General features: G+C 42.5%; 1 protein-coding gene across 1 annotated transcript in view; it reads left to right on the forward strand.

The window, feature by feature from the left end:
* Positions 1-20690, forward strand: part of TES (testin LIM domain protein) — a 42242-nt gene extending 21552 nt beyond the window's left edge. Inside the window, exons 3-7 of the mRNA XM_039520179.1 lie at positions 11311-11563; positions 12878-13213; positions 16348-16563; positions 17095-17253; positions 19225-20690. Of these exons, the coding sequence (XP_039376113.1) occupies positions 11311-11563; positions 12878-13213; positions 16348-16563; positions 17095-17253; positions 19225-19416 (1156 nt within the window). The 3' untranslated portion in view covers positions 19417-20690. The remainder of the gene's footprint in view (positions 1-11310; positions 11564-12877; positions 13214-16347; positions 16564-17094; positions 17254-19224) is intronic.
* The last annotated feature ends 1508 nt before the right edge of the window (positions 20691-22198 follow it).

Consider the following 22198-nt stretch of genomic DNA (forward strand, 5'->3'; position numbering starts at 1 on the left):
TTATTTTTCTCTGAACAGTTTAGCGTTACCAGGCTAATTGTTTTGTTTTTTTTGTTTTTGTTTTGGCATTTCTGAACCACTATCACCATCAGGGTTTTTCTTTTTAAGAGATAACTATTAAAAACCCTAGTTAAAATAAAGACTTAAAAACTGTTAAAGTAAGGCAGCATGGAATCTACTGTTCAAATTAAAGTACGGTATGAATTGATGCTAGACTCATTCCTGCAGGGTTTTGCCACTCCTGGAAGACAAGGAAATTGTGTTGAAATGCAGACTTCTATAAACTGGGAATTCTCTTCTACAGCACTGCTCAACCACAGGGATGTGGGGCATGAGGTCTGCCAGGACTTGGGCTCCAGCCATGGGTGGTGGGACTTGGGGAGGAAGCGCCATCTCCACCCCCAACTCACCCTAGCAGGCCACCCAGCCTGTCTGGGTTGGGGAGGGGTGCAACCAAAATTTTAAAAATGACTGCAGTAGAAAGATCTTTCCCTGCTGTCAGAAGGGGTTGCCTCACAGCCATTGACTCCACAAGCAGGCAGCAACTAGCCAAGGAGACACACCACTGCTCTGTCCTGCTACATCAGCACTTCAGGGAACAGGGCCAAATGGAAGGCAGAAATCGGGGGGAGGAGGGCATGTGGCCCCACGTGCCCCACCCCCATGTGTTGCTCTGGTTGGGGGTCTGCAGGTTTGTCTATTTTATGTTTTAGGGATCCCGCTCTCCCAGTGCTCTGCCACGACCACACAAGCCACATTAAGGCGTTGCTGCGGCTTGCCAGTGTAGACTAGCCCTTACAGTATGATTACATACTTTCCCACTAGATGGGAGTGTTAGACTGGAGTCATGCAACATAACCTATTACAAGCAGCAGAGAATGTTCTGACTTGCCTTTTGAAATGCAGTCTGAGAATTCACAATGCCCTGTGAATACCAAAAGATGCTAATAGCCTGTCAAGTTCGCAAAAAAGCTATTTGGGACTAGTAGTTTCCTCCAGGTCATCTAACCCTTCAGCACCTGGTACAGCCTAGGGTGGGAAATATGGAATGTGGCTTAAACCACCATATCTTCTCTCATTCTGGGGCCAAAAGGCAGATCCTTAGGCACATCTTGCAGCTGCCCTGAGGATGTTTTAAATTGCACTGGCTCCAACGGGCTATACCAGTAGAAGGGGAACTTTAGGATTTCCTTCGAGACCTTTTCCACTCGGCTTACCCAGAACACCTCATCCAGTTCTAGGATAACATTTCATCTTGTTTTCTGGGATCCCAAAACTCTGTTCGTCACTCAGGTTACTTTAATTAGGCATGTAACAGCTCTGTGCCCACATTGGCCGGGCCCAGACATGGGGTTTGCATACAAGGTGATACCATAATACCAAATCACCTGTCACACTGCACCATTTAGATAGATTTTTCCTAGCTCAGAACATCTATTCTTGAATCTAACTGGTTTGGACACTGGGCAGATTGTGTGATAATTGCTTATGTCCTTGCCTTCTCTACAATTCAAGCTTATCTGTTCAGGGTGTTCACGTTTATCTCAACTAGCCTGAAAACACTATCTCTAGCACACAGCCTGTCACACCCTTGTTTACAGTCTAACCTTGCACTCAAGCTTACTCATGGGTTGCTGGACTCAAGAGACTTTTGGGGTGTTGGACTTTTGGGACTTTGGGTGATTTTTTTTTGTGTTGCTGGATTTAAGACCCTAAGGGGAAAAAGATACTGCCAAACTTACTTGGGGATGGGTCTTTTTCTCATGGTTTGTGTTATGAATCCTGTTTGTGGTGTTTCCCCAACATAATGCCGTATTGTTTCCCTCCTTTATGAAAAGGATTTTGCTACCCCCCCCCCCAAATTCTATGCCTATAGGGGGAAGAGGTTTGGAGTACTTGTATTCCCTTTATACTGAGGGCCAGGACCCTGAGATTTAGGGCTGTTAAACCAACCCTATGCTAGTGAGGGGAAGGAGAGGGCATGCTATGGAACTCTTCTTGGGCAGCTGAATCTGCCAGCTTCATGTTTGCTCTGTGCCAGGAGCCAGCACAAAGTGGATGTGGTAAAGACCAGGATGTGGCCCAGAGTTGTATTAAAAGGTTGGCTGTTTCAACTTCTTCAATCCCCCCCCTTCCCCTCCACCTTATCCTAACACACACATCCAGGCAGGGGGAAGGTGCTGGCAGAGGCACTGAACCTGTCCTTCATGAACTTTTCACTTTGTTTTGAGCTAATAAACCCATCCTCTATCCCCTGAGAGTAGAAGGGAGAGGAAACACTTTCCGCAACATGTAGATCTGGTGGGAAGTATAAAAAAGAAGCTGATTTCCATTCCTCATGCCTCCACTCCCAAACATACACACTGTAAGTGCTACTGCCAGCTCAAGGATTAGAATCATAGGGTTGGAAGAGATCTCAGGAGGTCATTTAGTCTAACCCCCTGCTCAAAGCAGGACCAACCCCAACTAAATCATCCCAGCCAGGGCTTTGTCAAGCACCACTTCCCTAGGTAACCCACTCCAGTGCTTCACCACCCTCCTACTGAAATAATTTTTCCTAATATCCAACCTATGCCTCCCCCACTGCAACTTGAGACCATTGCGCCTTGTTCTGTCATCTGCCACCACTGAGAACAGCCTAGCTCCATCCTCTTTGGAACCCCCCTTCAGGTAGTTGAAGGCTGCTGTCACATCCCCTCTCACTCTTCTCTTCTGCAGACTAAACAAGCCCATTTCCTTCAGCCTCTCCTCGTAAGTCATGTGTCCCACCCCCCATTTTTGTTGCCCTCCGCTGGACTCTTTCCAGTTTGTCCACACCGTTTCTGTAGTGCGGGGGCCCAAAACTGAAGGCAGTGCTCCAGGTGTGGCCTCACCAGTGTCGAATAGAGGGGAATAATCACTTCCCTTGATCTCCTGGCAGTGCTCCCACTAATGCAGCCCAATATGCCATTAGCCTCCTTGGCAACGAGGGCAGACTGTTGACTCATATCCAGCTTCTTGTCCACTATAATCCCCAGGTTTTCTTCTGCAGAACTGCCACTTAGTCGGGCCCCAGCTTGTAGCGGTGCATGGGATTCTTCTGTCCTAAGTGCAGGACTCTGCACTTGTCCTTCTTGAACCTCATGAGATTTTTTTTTTTTTTTTTGGCCCAATCCTCCAATTTGTCTAGGTCACTCTGGACCCTATCCCTACCCTCCAGCGTATCTACCTCTCCCCCAAGCTTAGTGTCATCCACGAACTTGCTAAGGGTGCAATCCATCCTATCATCCAGATCATTAATGAAGATGTTGAACAAAACTAGCCCCAGGACCAACCCCTGGGACGCTCTGCTTGATACCAGCTGCCAACTAAACATCGAGCCATTGTCACTACCCGTTGAGCCCGACGATCTAGCCAGCTTTCTATCCACCTTATAGTCTTTTCATCTAATCCATACTTCTTTAACTCGCTGGCAAGAATACTGTGGGAGACCATGTGAAAAGCTTTCCTAAAGCCAAGGTATATCACATCCACTGCTTTCCGCATATACACAGAGCCAGTTATCTCATCATAGAAGGCAATCAGGTTAGTCAGGGATGACTCGCTCTTGGTGAACCCATGGTCACTGTTCCTGATCACCTTCCTCTCCTCCAAGTGCTTGAAAATGGATTCCTTGAGGACCTGCGCTGTGATTTTTCCAGGGACTGAAGTGAGGCTGACTGGTCTATAGTTCCCCAGATTCTCCTTCTTCCCTTTTTTTAAAAGATGGGCACTGTATTTGCCTTTTTCCAGTCATCCAGGACCTCCCCCACTCACCACGAGTTTTCAAAAATAATGGCCAATGGCTCTGCAATAGGGTGGATTTGATTTTAATCATATTGATTTTTAAATCATGATTTAAATCACTGGTAAGGAAGACTCTATTTTAATTATGGATTTCTACCTAAATGTGCATTCTTGTTGGTTGTTATAACCTTAATACATATTCTTCGCAACTCAGAGATAGATGTAGGTTTCATTTTTAGAAGGTACACACTATACATTTTACGTGATTTATTTTGAAATCTTTTCAGATTCATTTTACAGCTATATCAGAAAATGAATGAATGTTTGCTTATTTCACTTACCAAAGGTAATTTGAGCAGATAGTTCACCTCCCAATGACTTCATAAATATTTCCACTTCAACAGGTTAATGATTAATATTTGGAGGATTTTCTTGCCATACTGTATTAGGGGGAGAATATCACCAGACAGACATTTAAATTATTTTGTTTAACTAAAACAACAATATTGTGTATTCTGGATTTCTTTCTTCAACAGCAAACTTATAATATTTAACAAAACAAGCATATGAATTTTTTAATTTAGTTAAACATTAAAGTTTTTAATATCAGGTTTGTTTTTGTTTAACTAATATAGTTGAATTTTTTTTCTTTCATATTTCAAAGTGACTATGTCAACCAAGTCAACATGAGAAACTTAAGATATTGGCTTCTGCAGCTAACTCAGTCATCTTCACCTTCATTTTCCTGTTTGTATCTAGAAAAGAAAAACAAGCTTTCCTGCTTTTTCAGGTCCCAAACAATTTCTCAATTTGGAATAAATTAGTCCAGAGGAAGAAAATTATTCTTTCTGAACTAGCAGAAGATGCTACTGCTGTTAAAAGTGAGATTATCACTTCAACAGTCTCTGAATCCAAGTCCTTAAGTGACTTCCGCCAGTTCAGTGGTGTGACTTTTTTTCTTTAAAACATAATCAGCAAACATTATATTTCTTGAATGGTTCACTCTTAGCTCTGAAGTGTATTATAGTTGGCATTATGGAGGGATGATTGCTGGATGTCCATGTCATAGCCAACTCCTCTTCAGTAGTTAAGGTTTGACCCTGGTACCAAGTATTGAGAATATTTGCAAGAAAATGAGCTGGAGATAGTGCTTGTCCCATTCGTTTTTTAATGCTTGTAATTTAATTCTGTCATTGCCTATTTCTTTATAAGATCTCATTCAGTTCTTTCCAAATGTCAGCAGCATCAGCAATAAAATCGCTATTTCCCTGCATTTTGTTCAAAGCTACAGAAATAAGCTCAGGGTACTCAGCATATGTTCAGTATTTCTCTTAAGCCCAATGTTGAGAACTTTGGCTCTGACAGTGCCATCTATTTTTTTCATGATTTTGTTCACAAACTGTCATCAGACTAGGCCTGTTCTTGATATATGGCTCAAAACAGTCCACTACTGAGTTCCATCGCATGTCTTGTGGGAGAGTTAGCTTGATTCCTCCCACTTTTTTCAGAGTAGCTGTTGCAAAGTGGTTGTAAGTATTTTGCAATTTCAACAACATTAGCCTTTACAGCAACTCCTCACTTAGTCGTCCCAGTTGACCTTATTTTGTTGTTACATTGCTGATCAATTAGAGAACATGCTCGTTTAAAGTTGTGCAATGCTCCTTTATAACATTGTTTGGCAGCTTCCTGCTTTGTCCACTGCTTGCAGAAAGAGCAGCCCATTGGAGCTAGCTAGTGGGGGCTTGGAACCAGGGTGAACCGGCAGCCCCCCATCAGCTCCCCATTCCCCTAAGTTCCCTGTGCAGCAGCCGCCCAGCAAGCTATCAATTGCCGGGCAGTTCAGCTGTCCCTCCCCCATGCTGCCCTGCTCCTGCCCCCTACCTTGGAGCTGCTCTTGGGAGCTTCCTGCTTGCTGTGCAAGAGGCGGGGGAAGAGGGGTGCTAATGTCAGGGTCATGGGCGCCGACTTATATGGGCTCCTGGGGCTTTAGCCCCAGGAATATTCACAGACAGGAGCTCTGCTCCAGCAATATTTGGAGCTAGGTTTCTCCCCTGCGGTGCGCTGCCGGCAGCCCAGAGCCTTTTAAATCCCAGCCGCGGCAGGGAATCAGAGAGCTCTGGGCTGTCTGCCGCGGCGGGGAGCCCAGAGCCCTCTGATTCCCAGCCGCGGCTGGGATTTAAAGGGCTCTGCGCTCCCCGCGGTTGCAGGCAGCCCAGGGCCCTTTAAATCCCAGCCGTGGCTGGGATTTAAAAGGCTCTGGGCTCCCTGCGGTTGCAGGCAGCCCAGAGTCCTCTGACTCCCAGCCGGGGCTGGGATTTAAAGGGCGCTGGGCTCCCCGCCAGAGCCCTCTGATTCCCGGCCGCGGTGGGGAGCCCAGAGCCTTTTAAATCTAAGCCGTGGCTGGGATTTAAAGGGCTCTGGGCTCCCCCCCGCAGCGGGCAGCGCCGAGCCCACTGAAACCCCGCCGCGGCGGGGATTTAAAGGCTCTGAGCTCCCGCTGTGGGGCAGCCCAGAGCTCTCTGGCTCCCGGCCGCGGCTGGGATTTAAAAGGCTCTGGGCTCCCCGCGGTTGCAGGCAGCCCAGAGCCCTTTAAATTCCAGCGGCTGCTGAGATTTAAAGGGTTCTGGGCTCCCCTGATTCCCGGCCCCGGCTGGGATTTAAAAGGCTCTGGGCTCCCCGCGGTTGCAGGCAGCCCAGAACCCTTTGAATCCCAGCCTCTGTCCGCTGATTGCCCCCTCCCCAGACCCCTGCCCCAACTGCCCCCCAGAACCTCCACCCCCTATCTAAGCCCCACTGGTCCTTGTTCCCCGATTACCCCCTCCCGAGACCCCTGCCCCTAACTGCCCCTTGGGACCTCAGCCCCTATCTAAGCCTCCCTTCTCCTTGTCCCCAACTGCCCCGCCTGAGACCCCACCCAACTTCCCCAGGACCGCACCCCTACCTGTCCCCTGATAAACCTCTTAGACTCCCATGCCTATCCAATTGCTGCCTGTCCCCTGACTGCCCCTTTGAACCTCTGCCCCATCCAACTCCCCCTGCTCCTTGTCCCTTGACTGCCCCCCGGAACTCCCTACCTCTTCTCCAACCCCCAAACCGCTTACTGTGCCACTCAGACCAGCGTATCTGGCTCCATGCAGCTCCAGACAGTTGCTGCCATGCTCCCCCATGGATCCCACAGCCCTCTCCCACCCCCAGCACCTGCCTTCCAGATTTGAACACCTCAAAATTCAGGAGTGCTCAAGCTCGGTTTGGGCAGCTTTTACTTCATTTCTCCCAAATCAGTTTCCCCTGCAAGGTGCCAACTGAAGGTGTTGGAGAACAGAGAGATCAGGTGGCCTCCTAATGCCTGGAAAAGAGACAAAGGCCGGAGGAGGGAGTGTCAGTGCCTGTGCGGACTTCTGGGAAGTGCACGGTGTGGAAGGGAATGCTGTGATGCTTTGGAACATCTCCATACAAAGCCAGTCAGGACTCTGGGGGAGCCTCCTCTCTCGGAGCATACTGTCTCCAGGGCAAGAAGCTTACACCTTCCTGGGTCTGACCTCGGAGCATTCAGCATGCCCTTCCACGTCATGCACTTTCCAAAGTGAGTCTGCCCAGGCTGGTCCTGGGGCAACCAGAGGTCGCTGCACCCCAACTCTGCAGTCAGATGTGACTCTCAGCCAGACAGTAAAACAGAAGGTTTATTAGATGACGGGAACACAGTTTAAACAGAGCTTGTTGGTACAGAAAACAGAACCCCTCTGTCAGGTCCATCTTGGGGGGTGGGGAGCCCAGAACCAAGTTCTGGGTCTCTCCCAATTTCCCCAGCCAGCTCCAAACTGACACTCCCTCCTCTGGCCTGTGTGTCTCTTCTGGACAAGGAGGCCACCTGATCTCTTTGTCCCCAACACCTTCAGTTGGCATCTTGCAGGGGAAACTGAGGCACCCACACAGTATTCAGAGAAAATATTAAGAACATTCCCACTTCATCACAACAGATGCAACAAAATATAATACTGTATATTGAAGTAGGCAAGTGCTGCTTCTGACTTTCCACTTTTAATTGACCCTTGTAATCTTGTGGCACTGACACGTTGTAGCTTCATTTTATATCGGCTTACAGGGCGGGAGCGGGGGGGGCACCACCATTTTGGGCCCCACCAAAAATTATACAAACCTGCCGCCTATGGTCAGGGTGTTCTGCTCCCCCCACTCTTGCACACCACTCCTGTACCCTCATCTCCAAAGATCAGGGGGCGGGACATGACAGGGCTCCGGATGGAGGGAGCCCTGCTGGCAGCAGCTGCTATCTCAATCTTCTGGTCTACTCAAAAAGGCAATGTACTTAGAGTGGGGTCAGCGTACTTAAAGGGGCAGTGCGAGTCTCCCTCCCTCTCTCTCTCTCTCTCACACGGTGTGTGTCTCTGTCTCTCTCTGCCATGCTGTCTCCCCTCCCTCCATTCATGCTGCCTTGTTAATGTAGCCTCACACTCTACAACAATGTGTTAACCCTTGAGGGCTCAGGGAATGAATATATATATTTTTCAGGAACATAGCTACAATGTTAAGCAAGGAGTTACTGTATTTCTGGAGCACTGAAGTCTTTGGCTAGGTGCAACCGTATGTTATTAGCTTGGGACTCTCTTCACTCTCTTCTAAATTTCTTCTCATCTTGGATACATTTGCAGCTTTGTCTGTGACCAAGCTGCGCACTAAACATTTGAGTTTTTTTCGCAGTTTGCTATAGCTTTTACTGCTGCTACTTGTAAGTATTCTGCTGTGTGTGCATTTCCTGATGTATCAATTGTTTCTGTAAGGAAGATATTCCCTTCTGTTGTCACACAAGCATATACAACAGGATCATTGTAGACATTGCTCCACCCTCAAGACTCAGGTTAGCAATTTCACCCTCTAGACCTTTTGCACACTGCTCAATTTCTCTTTCATACACACTATCCAGGAATTTGCCTGCAACATCTGCTCTGTTGGGTGGACTGTATCCGGGTCTTAATGACTGAACCATGTTAATGAAGTGTGGGTTCTCAATCATACAGAAAGGAGAGTTTGTTGCATAAACAAAGCGGGCAAGTTTTTCATCAATTACCTCTTTTTTGTAATCTGCTGGTTCTTATCACAAACTTATCTATGGTTTGTGGATGATGGAGATTGTTTTTCTTTTTGCTACAGGTGATATACTGTGGCTATGTGACATACATGTGACTGAAATACCATCATTGGCAGATAACTCTGAAACTATAGAAAATGATGGTGATCTTGAAGGTGGATAGTCTTCAGAATCCTGCATGTTGAGGATGGATTCTCCTAAACAAAATAAGTCAATGCAGTTACTTAGTTATTACCATACTGCTAATTTAGTATTACTCATTGCATTCACTGACACTCAGTACTACTTTAAAGGTGAAATTGTAAAAGGAAGATTTGCCTATTTCAGCTATTTATATTTTATCACAACTGCATCTAGAATGATAGTACCATAGAGTAACAACTATGTTTTGCTCAAACATGAGAATTCAGGAATAGTCCAGAAGGAAGACAGACAGTCCTTACGAAGTATGAAATAAAAAAGTTTACCAACCTGAAGATCCTGCATGCTCAGACATGTTCCTTTCATCATCTTCAACGCAGCTTCCTCCTGAGAAGGAACACTTCTTCTTTGAGTGATTGTTCATGTCCATTCCAGCCAGGTGTGTGCGTGCCTCGTACATGCCAGCCAGAAGATTTTCCCTTAGCAGAGTCCATAGGATCAGCCTGAGTGCCCCCTAGGCACCTCGGCACCAGCCACAGTGCCGAATCCCCCATCAGCACTGGCACCGCAGCTCAAGTACTGTCAGCCCCAAACTTTGCTTGCCTCCAGCATTTATAATGGTGTTAAATATATAAAAGTGGTTTTTAATTTATAAGGGGGGTCACACTCAGAGGCTTGCAATGTGAAAGGGGTCGCCAGTAAAAAAAAGTTTGAGACCCACTGCCTTAGAAGGAGTTTATTTCCCACCTGGGGGTCTTCCTGAGGATGCTACAAATGCCTCCGAGCAATGGCTGCTGTGGCACTACAGGGACATGTAACCATGGATTCCATCTTGGAATACCAGTGTTTTTCCACTGACTGGCATGGGAACCAAGCTTTGAGGCAGAGTTCTTGCCATATGCAAAAGCTATTTAAGGCAGGGGAGTGACATCAGCGTGGTTCTTTACTGACTCCCTGCCCAAAGAGACTCCTGGAAACACCTGAGGAACAAAGACTGAACTAGGGGGAGGAGAGGTCCTAAAGGGATTTTTAGCCTGTGAAAGGAACACCTGGGGTTTTTAAACTGTAAGCAAGTGCAGCTGGCCCCTTAAGAATCTCTGTAGCTTGCTTGAATCACCATTTAGAGTGAGAATTTGCTATTCATATCCAATCTGGAAGAGAAGCTGGATATGAGTCAACAGTGTGCCATTGTTGTCAAGAAGGCCAATGGAGTATTGGGCCTCATTAGTAGCACTGCCAGCAGATCGAGGGAAGAGGATTATTCCTCTCTTTGACACTGGTGAGGCCACATCTGGAGTATTGCATCCAGTTTTGGGCTCTCCACTACAGAAAGGATGTGCACAAATTGGAGAGAGTCCAGTGGAGGGCAACAAAAATGTTTAAGGGACTGAGGCACATGATTTATGAGGAGAGGCTTTGGGAACTGGTCTATAAAATCATGAATGGTATGGAGAATGAATAAGGAAGTGTTATGTACCCTTTCACATAACATAAGAACCAGGGATCATCCAATGAAATTAATAGACAGCAGGTTTAAAACAAATATAATGAAGTACTTCACACAGCACACAGCTAGGGGATGTTGTAAAGGCCACAGTTCTTTGAACAGGGTACAAAAAGAGATCTAGATAAGTTCATGGAGGATAGGTCTATCAATGGCTATTAGCCAAGATGGTCAGGGACAAGACCCCATGCTGTGGGCGTCCCTAAATCTCTGACTGCCAGAAGCTACGACTGGATGATGGGAGGGATCACTCAATAAATTTCCCCGTTTTGTTCATTCCCTCTGAAGCATCTGGCACTGGCCACTGTCAGAAGACAGGATGCTGGGCTAGATGGACCACTGGTCTAATCCAGTATGGCGATTCTTATGTTCTGTTCTTGTGGTAGCTACTTCAGATATAGATTTGCATTTGTCCTCTTGAGCGAATATTGCAATATCTGACCTTGTTTTTAAGCACTTATTAGTAACTCTATAATAACAAACCACTGTGGGCATGTGCAATAAAAGGGAAGTGTGGAAACTGGTAAAGAAATTACCACTTGAGGTTTATAAAGATTGGGTCTTTTAAGGGCAAAGAAGATTACTACAGGAATGATGAAAAACCTCTTTAATTTCAGAAGGGTCACCCAGTTTTTGTTCTATTCCTATTTTAAAAACACTAAATTATAGGTGTAGATGTACACTTTTGGAAGGCAGTAAATATGCTTTTTTAGTGGTTCATTTTGATGCATGTAACTAATGTGAGATGCGGCCTGCAGTTAGGGTGCTAACTGCCTATATTCCTCCAAATTTATAGAAAAATATGTCGAAACTGCAAATGTGGCCAGGAAGAACATGATGTCCTCACAAGCAACGAGGAAGATCGAAAAGTGGGGAAGCTCTTTGAAGATACAAAATACACGACCCTTATTGCAAAGCTGAAAACTGATGGAATTCCTATGTATAAACGCAATGTAATGATACTAACTAATCCGGTGTCTGCCAAGAAGAATATATCCATCAATACTGTGACATATGAATGGGCTCCTCCTGTTCAGAATCAGACACTGGTAAGAAATGCAGAACTTATTTTCTGCTTAGTGATAACATTTTCCCTGGGTGTGGGTTTGTAGTATTTTTGTTTTTCTATTTTGGTGGTTGAGGGGAAGGCAGTGGGAATCCACACTAAGGGTCAACATTTATGGATCTTGTATAGGATCAAGTCCTTGTTTTTTATTTGATTGTATCTCTGATCCTTGTTTTATAGATCTTAAAATTCTCAGTTGCTTCAAAACCTGATTCTCTCTTCCTCTTTCCCCCTCCACCTCTCAAATAAGTGTGCTGGTATTCAGCCTGCCCCACCTATGTCTTCATACAGATCTCAGTATGTTATAATTTACTGCACACTGTCCATCTGTGAGGTTTTTACTTTGGAAGTGGTGGGGAAGAGGCCATGTTCTTGTCTAATCGTTAGGATTGAACATTGAATTAGGCATATGCCTTTAGTAATGGCACTTAAAAGAATTAACAAATCTCCAAATCTGTCCTTGCTAGAAGGACTGAAAGAAATGGGATGTACTGTTTTAAAAAAATATATATAATTTATGTCATTGTTTAAAGTAAAGGGAAACACTCAATGCTGCACGTTTGTTACTGTATATGGTAAGAACGAGCTCAATGTTGATATCTAAAAGAAAAGCTCCCTTCAGTTTGTTAGCAGCTCAACCAGATGAGACACTTGGATAGCCTTTTGAGGATTTTTATTTTACTTTTTAACTTGAATTGTTGACTTTATGTACTGGAGTGCAATCTGATCCGTAGCTGGAGATTCTCTCTTTATGGCCTGCTTCTAACTATGATAGGATGCAGTATCTTTTTTCAGTGACTTGCTTAAAATTACATATGCTAAACCCTTCAGTACTTAACATTCATTTACAGATTGTATTTTTAGTTTTGTACTTGCTTTCCTGAAACTATCTTCCTCTTTTGCTACAGTTATTTGTAACCAGTTCTGTGCCCTGAGCAAGCTGCCTAATGCTTTTTGGTTCAGTTTCTCCATCTGTAAAATACTTAGCTACTTTACATACATGTTGACAATGTTTTCAGAGTGCTATATAAATATTAAACATTGTTGGAGACTACTTACAGGAGTAAATACTATTTTTTTTTAATGTAGTAATAGGCTTGGAATCAAGCATGTCTTTCATGTTGGGCAGAAATCAGGTAATCTACTGCATTCATCTTGATCTACTAAAATTTGGGAGCTTAATGTTTATATAGAAGATTTTGCTAGTGGTTAGACTGTTGCTGGTTTTAGCCACGTGTTTAAAAAGCTAGATTCCATAACTGAAGTGGTATCTGATATCTAATTCTTCCTGGTTTAGGCTAGACAGTATATGCAGATGCTTCCAAAGGAGAAACAGCCTGTGGCTGGCTCAGAAGGTGCTCAGTACAGGAAGAAACAGTTGGCTAAGCAGCTGCCTGCTCATGATCAGGATCCTTCAAAATGCCATGAGTTATCTCCTAATGAGGTGAAGCAGATGGAACAGTTTGTGAAGAAATACAAGAATGAGGCACTTGGTGTGGGAGATGTCAAGTTCCCTAGTGAGGTGGAAGCTAAAGCCACTGACAAGAATACTGCAAATAATGGTGACAGAAGCACCTCAGCAGCTGTAGGAGCAATGGAGGACAAGTCATCAGGTCAAAAAGGATCCCAGTATGTAAGTATAAAGATAACAGCAGGTAATAGCAAAGGCTACAGGTAGACTTCTGTCAGATACCATTGAAACTACTATTTTAGCCTACTGAGCTTGTACGTTGGAGGTATTTGAAATATCCTTTAATTGAAATGCATGACTCTTGGCAGTATTAAATAAAGTATACCACAAATACCTCTAAGCTTCCTAACTACGTAGACTATTATACCTTATTCTCATAAATAATATAACAGTGTGGTTCATAATGAGGTGATCATGGATGAGAATAGTATTCTTTCTTTATGCTATAAACTAATCTCCTAAGGGAAAGGAATGTTCTTAGTAGTCTGTGTTCTCTCTCTCTTTCCCCCCCCCCCCTTGCTGGGAAGTGAAGATTTTCTGAGGTAACTTAACTTGCTGATTTTTACCTAGAACTAAAAGACCAAAATATTATATATCCCTAATAAAGTAAGTTTCCTCACCAGTCAGACTGTATAATTAATTGATATTTTGACTAGTCAGATTTTCATGTTGAGAACTACATTTTCTTTCTCTAGTATGGTCTTCAGTTCTATGCAGTGTTGAAGGGAAGACATTAATTCCCAGTATTGGTAGTAAATTTTTATCGTCTCGGCAAGGATCTGAATAAAATATCTTAGTTGACAGTTCCACAAAAATGAAGCAAATAAATACTACCCTTGTGTTTTTATATTCTTATACAAGTATGTTTTAACCATACTTGCTTTGTTAGGATTAGAGATTGCAAACTCCTGCTGTGTATATCTCTGATACCTGTGTATAAAGAAGTGCAGTTTAAGTGAGGGTTAGACTGAACCACAGGTGACTTGTTACCAGAATTTAGGACTTTACCATTTACTTATTGCCCCTCCTACCATTGCTATTGGAATTCAAAGAGCAGATAGTGAAATTACAAGAACTCATATTATTCACCTGCTTTAGAGTTCATTCTCTGTAAGTGTATCATAAGAGTTATTCCTACATAGGACTAGATTCTGTAGCATTTTGTCTAGTGTATTCAAAGCTTTTAAACTAAGTGTGAACTGATGCAGTTAAGGAACTCTATCTGACCATCTCTGCAATCCTTATTCAACTGCTGCAGCAAACTAGATATTGGTAACTACTTTTTGAAATAAATAACAAGACTGCCATTGCAATAATGGTTGCTATTACTGCATGTTAAAAATAACGTGCCCATGTGTAGCAACTCACCTCTTGACAGGCCCTGGTGAAATTAAGCTATAATACAACAAGATACGTCATGCAGTCAGAACCACCTTCTTGTGATACTGCAGCAGCAATATCTTTCGTGTTACAAAATAAACTCTCTAATATTTTCTTAGAAGCACCCCCTTGTGCAAAGTGTGATACCTTGCAACACACCCTAATGATAAACTGCTCTGGATTACATTGGCTCGAGGGAAACATAGCTCAAAACCCCCTGTGGAGGAGCATTTACAGAAAATGGCCTGCTGGCCGTTCTCTCCCATTTAAATCTCCTAGGAGTGTGTAAGCTAAAGCACCTCAGTGTAGCATGGTCTGCCCTGGTAAGAAGGGGTCAGATAGTGACATTGTGACCCATATATATTTGTGTTTCCAAACTGAATTTAAGTGGGGGTGGTTGGGACTCTCCCAATACCTTGATAAAACCTAATCTTTACCTGTATCAGGGCACACTCAAATACATATTTTCATTAAAATGAACTTTTTGTTTTGCTATAAATAAGAAGCCTCATAGAGCAGGGAGATTAGATAGTCAGGATTCAGTGAATCAAACTTTATCTGTTTGGTGCAGGAAAAAATCTTGTGTGAACAATGCCCCTCTTTGTCCCACAAGGGCTAGTGGGTTGTTGGGGAGATGGAGTACATGGAGATCCTACTCTGGCTCAAATTGAAACTAATTGGAGCCAGTGGGAAGTTTTCCTATGGGAGCAGAAGCAGGCCTGAAGTAAGGATATGAGCCAAAAGAATATTTATTACTTCTAGTGCTTTCCTCTTCAGCAGTTTCATTGCCCCATTTTGTTGTTTGGACTCTCCCTTTCATGTACGCTTCCTGGAGATATTTTATTTGAAAGGAGTGAAAAGCAGAGTAGAATATTTTATTGACTTCAGTTTTGGGGGAAAAATGAAAGGAGCCAATCAGACTAGAGGATTGCAGCAGCTAGTCAGTGGAGAGTTTCATATTCACAGTATAGCTATTGGAGGGAGGAAAAGAGGCACCCCGTGAAACAAAACCAATCAGTACAGACAAGCGCGTAAGTGATAAATAAACGGTATAGCATACACCATCTCTAATGTCCAACTGGCGGACAAAACCACTTCAGTAGAGAATATAAATATTAGTAAAACAATATGCCTAGACTTCTTGGCACCTATTTGTAGTATGATTGTGTTTATACTTTTCTCTTCCTTCCCCCTGCCCAAAGATAGATAATTGGAGAACAGCCATGAGTGGCTCAGCAGCACAGGAGTGTAGGCTTAACACACAGATTTCTGAAATCAGAACAATATGTGCCTTCTATGTTTGGCAGATACAGCCACTATTTTATAATCTCTTCTCAATCCTTAAAAGTACATGGCCTTATTCTTATTTCATGTGATCCAATTTTACTCCAGCAACTGTTGGTTTCACTAGTTATTCCTCATTCTCACAAAAAGTTGGTCCATAGAATACTAGATTAGCTAATGGGATAATGGTCACTCGCTTTTTGGGTGCTGTTCTTGATTCTGCATAGATTCCAAGGCCAGAAGGGACCACTGTTACCATTTAGTCTAACCTCCTGTATGACACAGCTCTCCGAACTCCTATAGTAATATGTACTAATTTACTTTCATACTGTTGCATGAGCCATGTGAAATTTTCTGGTGGTCTCAGTCCAGTTCTAGTGGATAAATATACACATTGCAAAAACCACCATCCAGTGAATTAGCTTTTCTTCTTGTATTATTGCTTAATTAAACCTATTGTTTGACCTGGGATCAAACTTTCTAACCTTGACCTTGGGAGTAACTCCACCTCCTTAATTTTAGGCTGGGAAGTTAGGACTTACTGAAATACAAATTTGTGGGATTTTTTTATAGATATATTTTTTATATATCCTCATTTTATATCTAACTTAATTTGGATGGCTTCATTGTAGTCCTGCTACCGCTGCAAATTAAACATGAAAGAAGGCGATCCAGCCGTTTATGCTGAGCGTGCTGGATATGACAAACTGTGGCACCCCGCTTGCTTTGTCTGCTGCACCTGTAGTGAACTTCTGGTGGACATGATCTACTTCTGGAAGAATGGAAACCTATATTGTGGAAGACACTACTGTGACAGTGAGAAACCCCGATGTGCTGGATGTGATGAGGTAGGGAAAGCCCCCAGTCCCCTTCCCGTGTTCATATTTAGAATATAGGTTTTTTTTACTGCAAACCAGTCTTTCCTTCTGAAAATAATTGAATATTAACAAAACAGTCCTATACAAAGGGATGAATGATACATTTTAATCATAAGTTAAATGAGAGATGACATATGTATGGAATACAATGCAGTTAGCTTGGTCTTGTTTAAGTCTTTCTTGCTAAGGACGCTAGGTGGAGTGCCTTGCTAAATTATACAAATATCTTAGTGCAAAATGCAGAGAGCAGACTGATTAATGCCATTGGAATCTACTGCATTAACAGAGTCAATAGAGGGTCTCTGAAACAAAGCCAAGCAAATGTAATTTTAAATGTGCATGGAACAGACACTTAAATGTGCAGGAACAATCTGGATTCAGAAACAGTGGATTCAAATGACCAATTTTTGGAAAACTGGCAACATGCCTTGTTAGTGGTATAAAGTTTCCTAGACAGAAATACTGTTCAGATCATACATTTGTGGTGTTTTTCCCCCATAGCTGATATTCAGCAATGAATATACCCAGGCAGAGGGTCAAAACTGGCACCTGAAACACTTTTGCTGCTTTGATTGTGACTGCGTCTTGGCTGGGGAAATCTATGTCATGGTAAATGACAAGCCTGTCTGCAAACCATGCTACGTGAAGAACCATGCTGTGGTAAGATACTTGAAGTTATCTTGATTTGTAAGAAATGAGAATGACTACAATAACTTCTGATGGTACAATAACTTCTGATGTACAGAATGTACAATCACATTCTCATCCATACGATCTAAGGTATGAATTGTTTCAGGTTGGGTCAAAGTCCATCAGTTGTCTTCTATTTTCACTTGATACTGAAATAATTTTCTAATTTGTGTATATATAGAAGCAGTTTATTAGGTTAACAGATTGCATTCTTTTAGACAACTTACAGAGCATTTAGTATGTAAACTTGAGTCAAGACTTCCTAGACACTGAAAGATTTGAAAATGGGCTAGTGATGATTTTGTGGGTGAGGTAATATATCTTTTAATGGACCAGCTTCTTTTGGTGAGGGACAAAAGCTTTCAAGCTTACAAAGAGCTCTTCTTCAGATCTGGGAAATGTATTTAGCTTTGACACTCTGAGTACATTTCTCAGATCTGAAGAAGAGCTCTTTGTAAGCTCAGAAGCTTGTCTCTTTCACCAACAGAAGTTGGTCCAGTAAAAGATATTACCACCACCACCTTGTCTCTCTAATATCCTGGGACCAACACCACTACAACAACTCTGTATACAATAATGATGACTTGTGAAACTTAGTAGGCTAGCAGGATGGTTTTAAGATATAGGAGACATTAAGTCATTTTGCTAACATAAACCATGGCTACTACCATTTTCACACTTTCACACTGTCAGTTTCATCACCACACCATCAGTGGTTTTTTCAATCTCAGATGTCATCATTACCTTTCAAGTATTACTGATTACACATAAAGTAATAGTGCAGATCATCATGAAGTAGGAAGTGAGTTCCCCAGCAGGTCAGATTTCCTAGGCAGCCCTGCTTTGCCTTCTCCTCTGAGGCTATGAACAGCATAATAGCCCACAGTTAAGTTACTGCACCGCCCTTTCTAAGCAAGCACATTTATTCTTAAGGTGAAAGAACCTACACACATGCTAATAAGCTTACCAGCATTCACTCCAATTCCAACAAGGAGTCTAGCAGATGAACCGTCCTTAAATGCCATACAAGGGATGTTCTGTGGTCACAAGTTCATAACACCTTTTTGCTCTGACCAAGAATGTTCATGAATCTAAGTCCTCGTGTAATAGGTGATCAGCTGACAAAGGCCCCCTCAGGGCGGGGTTGCCAAAGGTTGAGCTTTTGTATAACTGGAGAGGGTACATTGTTTCAAACAGTCCTCTGATGCTCCTAACACTTTCCAGGGTTTACATTAGTCAGGTCTACCCCCACGGACCTTACGTACAATCCCACAATAATACAAACACATTTGCATTTGTAATACAATGAATTCCTAAGATACTTAAACTTAATTCAATAAGGTTTGTCCAGAAAACTGCAGGATGTTGCCATATCTGTTAAAACAGGAGCTACTGACCATACTGGATTGTGTTACAGAAATCAGTGGGTAAAAAATGCAAGTAATTGCAGAGGTCAGTGATGGTGCGAGGTAACTTCCCCTACACTGGCTATGCAATTCATCAGGTCTCTGTGCTGTGTTGTCAGTGGCAAGCTGTTCCAATAATGACAATGACCCTGGAGGTGGCATTTAATATGGTGCTGTGTACAACATATAGCACAATGAGGACTTGTCCTGGTTGGCCCCTTAAGTCACCACTGCTATATAAATGTTTAAGTTTAGGCTCTGTTGCAATGGATTCTTCGAATTTTTTTTTAAAATTTTTAAACACTAATGCTTGCTCGTTCGCTTATTTTTAAACATGTACGCTGACTACTTGAAACCATCTGATAGCCGAGTTAGGCTTTAAAGCTTCCTTTTGGCCTAGAAGAGTTCTTATAGTATTTATTCCCTTTTATGTCATTCACAGCCAGTAATTCCTATTGCCTTCCATGAGTTCTATCTTTTCCTCAAATTGGAGAGAGACTGTGTTTACGATTTGATTGCTGTTTTCACTCATCAGGTCTGCCAAGGCTGCCATAATGCTATCGATCCAGAAGTTCAGCGTGTAACCTACAACAACTTCAACTGGCATGCCACAACAGAGTGCTTCCTGTGTTCCTGTTGTAGCAAGAGTCTAATTGGCCAGAAATTCATGCCGATAGAAGGAATGGTCTTCTGCTCAGTAGAATGTAAGAAAAAAATGATGTCTTAAGAGGGGGAATATGTACATGAAACTAAGTATCCCCATGTTTCAAAGTCATTGCATTTCTACTGTAAAATGCAATAGCTGAGCATTTAAAAATTGGCATATTCCCAAAGACTCTGAATGAATAACCAAGAAACTTGCTCTGTAACTTGCTTTCTTTAACTATGAGTAATACTTTGTGAAAGTTTCATATTTCTCTATTCTTTATGGTATTGCTTTTGAGCACTTAATACTAACTCTTTCATATCCCAGATATGTAGAATATGATGTGAGCTACATACCTTAAGAGCTGTCTTCACCAAGAAGACTTTCCTTTATCCTTCTCTTGTAAAATGTAGGATAGAAAACAAGCTTAGAACTAACAGAGCATATTTCCTGGGTGTGGCGCTTTATGTGAGTGATTCATACAGGTTTCTCACTCCAGTTAGGGCAGTACATTAATTTTAACGGTTTTAAAAGCATTCCTGCTTTCATCAAGCACTTTGCTAAAGCCACACATTTTGTCTAACAAAAATGCACCCAGATTTATAGAACAACTCAATAAAAGCGGAATGCAATCTATCACCTAATCTTCTTAATTTACTCTCCCTGAAAACAACTTAACTTTTTAGTAGGTGTACATGAAAACTAAAGAAAACTGTTGTCAAGCTGGAATATATGAGTGAGGATTCATTCTTCTAGTTGAACAAGATTAGGCCAGTCTGATTTTTGAGCATATCCTTTCTCCTCTTCTATAAAGAATTTTAAACTGGCTTTTCCAGTATTTGTGAATGCCCTTTTCCTAACTTGTACAGTTTATCAAGGGGCATGGCACAGAATAACACCTATTTTATTCTGAGAATCTGACATTCTACGAAAGGTGAAGGACTTTACATTTTGAGTGATCTGAATTTTTATCCAGAGGTTAGTGGCATATGTTGTAAATTCTTAGCAGCAGCAGAAACAAATGGATAGTTTTCTCACAAGACCCTTTCAGTATTTGAACAAAAACTTTACAGCTGCATACTAACTTTACTTACTCTAGAACTCAAAATGAATTAAATATTGTGATTATTTTGGGGAGAGATCTGATGGGGGTGGGGGGCTGAAATTTACATTTGTTTACTTTCTAAGAATAAGTTCTATGCTGAAATGTCTTAATCTGTGTAATACAGGTGCCAAACATGAATGAAAGAGATGTTGGTCTTGTAAAGAACTATGCAAATTTTCTAATTCATCTCTTTAAGAATTACATGTCATGTATGTACCTTAATGCTCACAAATAAAAAAGCTTTGCTCAACTTAAGTTGCATAATTTTTATTCCACTCTTAATTGCTGTAATTATGCCTTTACTGCAGCAGGGGGAGTTAATGTCAAGAACAAAAAAATAGTCTTTGGGTAACAATTCTAAGCTTCACACTGTTCTGAAGACAATACTTGTTCCTGTTGTCTTTTTATGCGCTTTAGAATACGGAAGGGAAAGGTCTGTTCAAACCATGTATTGATCATGATCTTGATATGAATGTATACAACTTTGTTCAAATACCACTAGTTCCAATTTTGTATCAAAGGTCTTGTGTTTAAGGCACAGGACTGGGAGCCCTGAGAACTGTGATTTCTCTCAGCTTATCTGCTGAGTGAGAATGATATGCTAGAACAGCACAAAAGCATTGAGGCCTTTGTAAAGTGCTTTGAGAGCCTGTGAGTGTGCTTCAAAATACCACAGTTGGAATTACATGAACAATAACCAATTTAGTATTAGTCTAGCACAGGGGTTCTCAAACTGGGGGTTGGAACCCCGCAGGGGGTCGTGAGGTTATTACATGGGGGGTCGTGAGCTGCCACCCCAAACCCTGATTTGCTCCAGCATTTATAATGGTGTTAAATATATAAAAGTGTTTTTAATTTATAAGGGAGGGTTGCACTCAGAGACTTGCTCTGTGAAAGTGGTCACCAGCACAAAAGTTTGAGAAACACTGGTCTAGCAGGACCACAAACATAGGTTCCCTGGACCCTTTATTTTGGAAAATTGTACAACCTTCTCCTTGGGCTTGAGACATCCTAACAGCCCAAGAGGACATACCTAAAGTGCATGTCTCTGAACTTGTACCACCATGGACTATGATCTTGCAAGCTAAACAGGTTCAGGCTTTGTCACTAGCTAGATGAGACATCCAAGGAAAACAAATGTGCCATAGGAAGTGGTGAGGGTGATTCCCATGAACAACTCTTGGAATTAGTACTGAACCAAAGACCTGTCATGCTGGTGGAGGCACCATCTGTTGGATGAGAATAAAACAAGGTCCCAATCGCTTTTAAAGATGTAACTGCTGCTTTTTTGCAAGTGTTGGGTGAATCTGCCATGATGTCTGACCAAATTCCATTCTAGTAATAGTATGTGATCTCCCTAAATGATTCTTTAATTGGCCAAGATGTTCACTTTCTGTCCTTCAACTGTCATGTGATTTTGCTGTTCCCAGGGCAATGACAACATTCAGATATACCAGAGGAGCTGGTTGTAGTGATGATTAAGTGATAGTTTCACACCTTGAGGTTTATAGATGACACTGGGTGGGGGAGGGTTAGACAAAACTGCCAAACTGAGGCAATGCACATTCATTTTCTCAATGAGTGACTGATTGACAGTTGTTAATGAAACTTGTCAAGCTGAAGCCCAGTGTTTTGTTGTAACGAGCTCACTTTCTCAAGCACAGCAGCCTGGCTGTCTTCTCTAGCTAGACCTGGACTAGATGTTTGTGCCTTCGTTGCCTCTCAGCTGGACTACAGCAATTCGATATACCTGGGCAT

This window comes from Mauremys reevesii, linkage group 1 (assembly GCF_016161935.1).
Source record: "Mauremys reevesii isolate NIE-2019 linkage group 1, ASM1616193v1, whole genome shotgun sequence".
Taxonomy (NCBI): domain Eukaryota; kingdom Metazoa; phylum Chordata; order Testudines; family Geoemydidae; genus Mauremys; species Mauremys reevesii.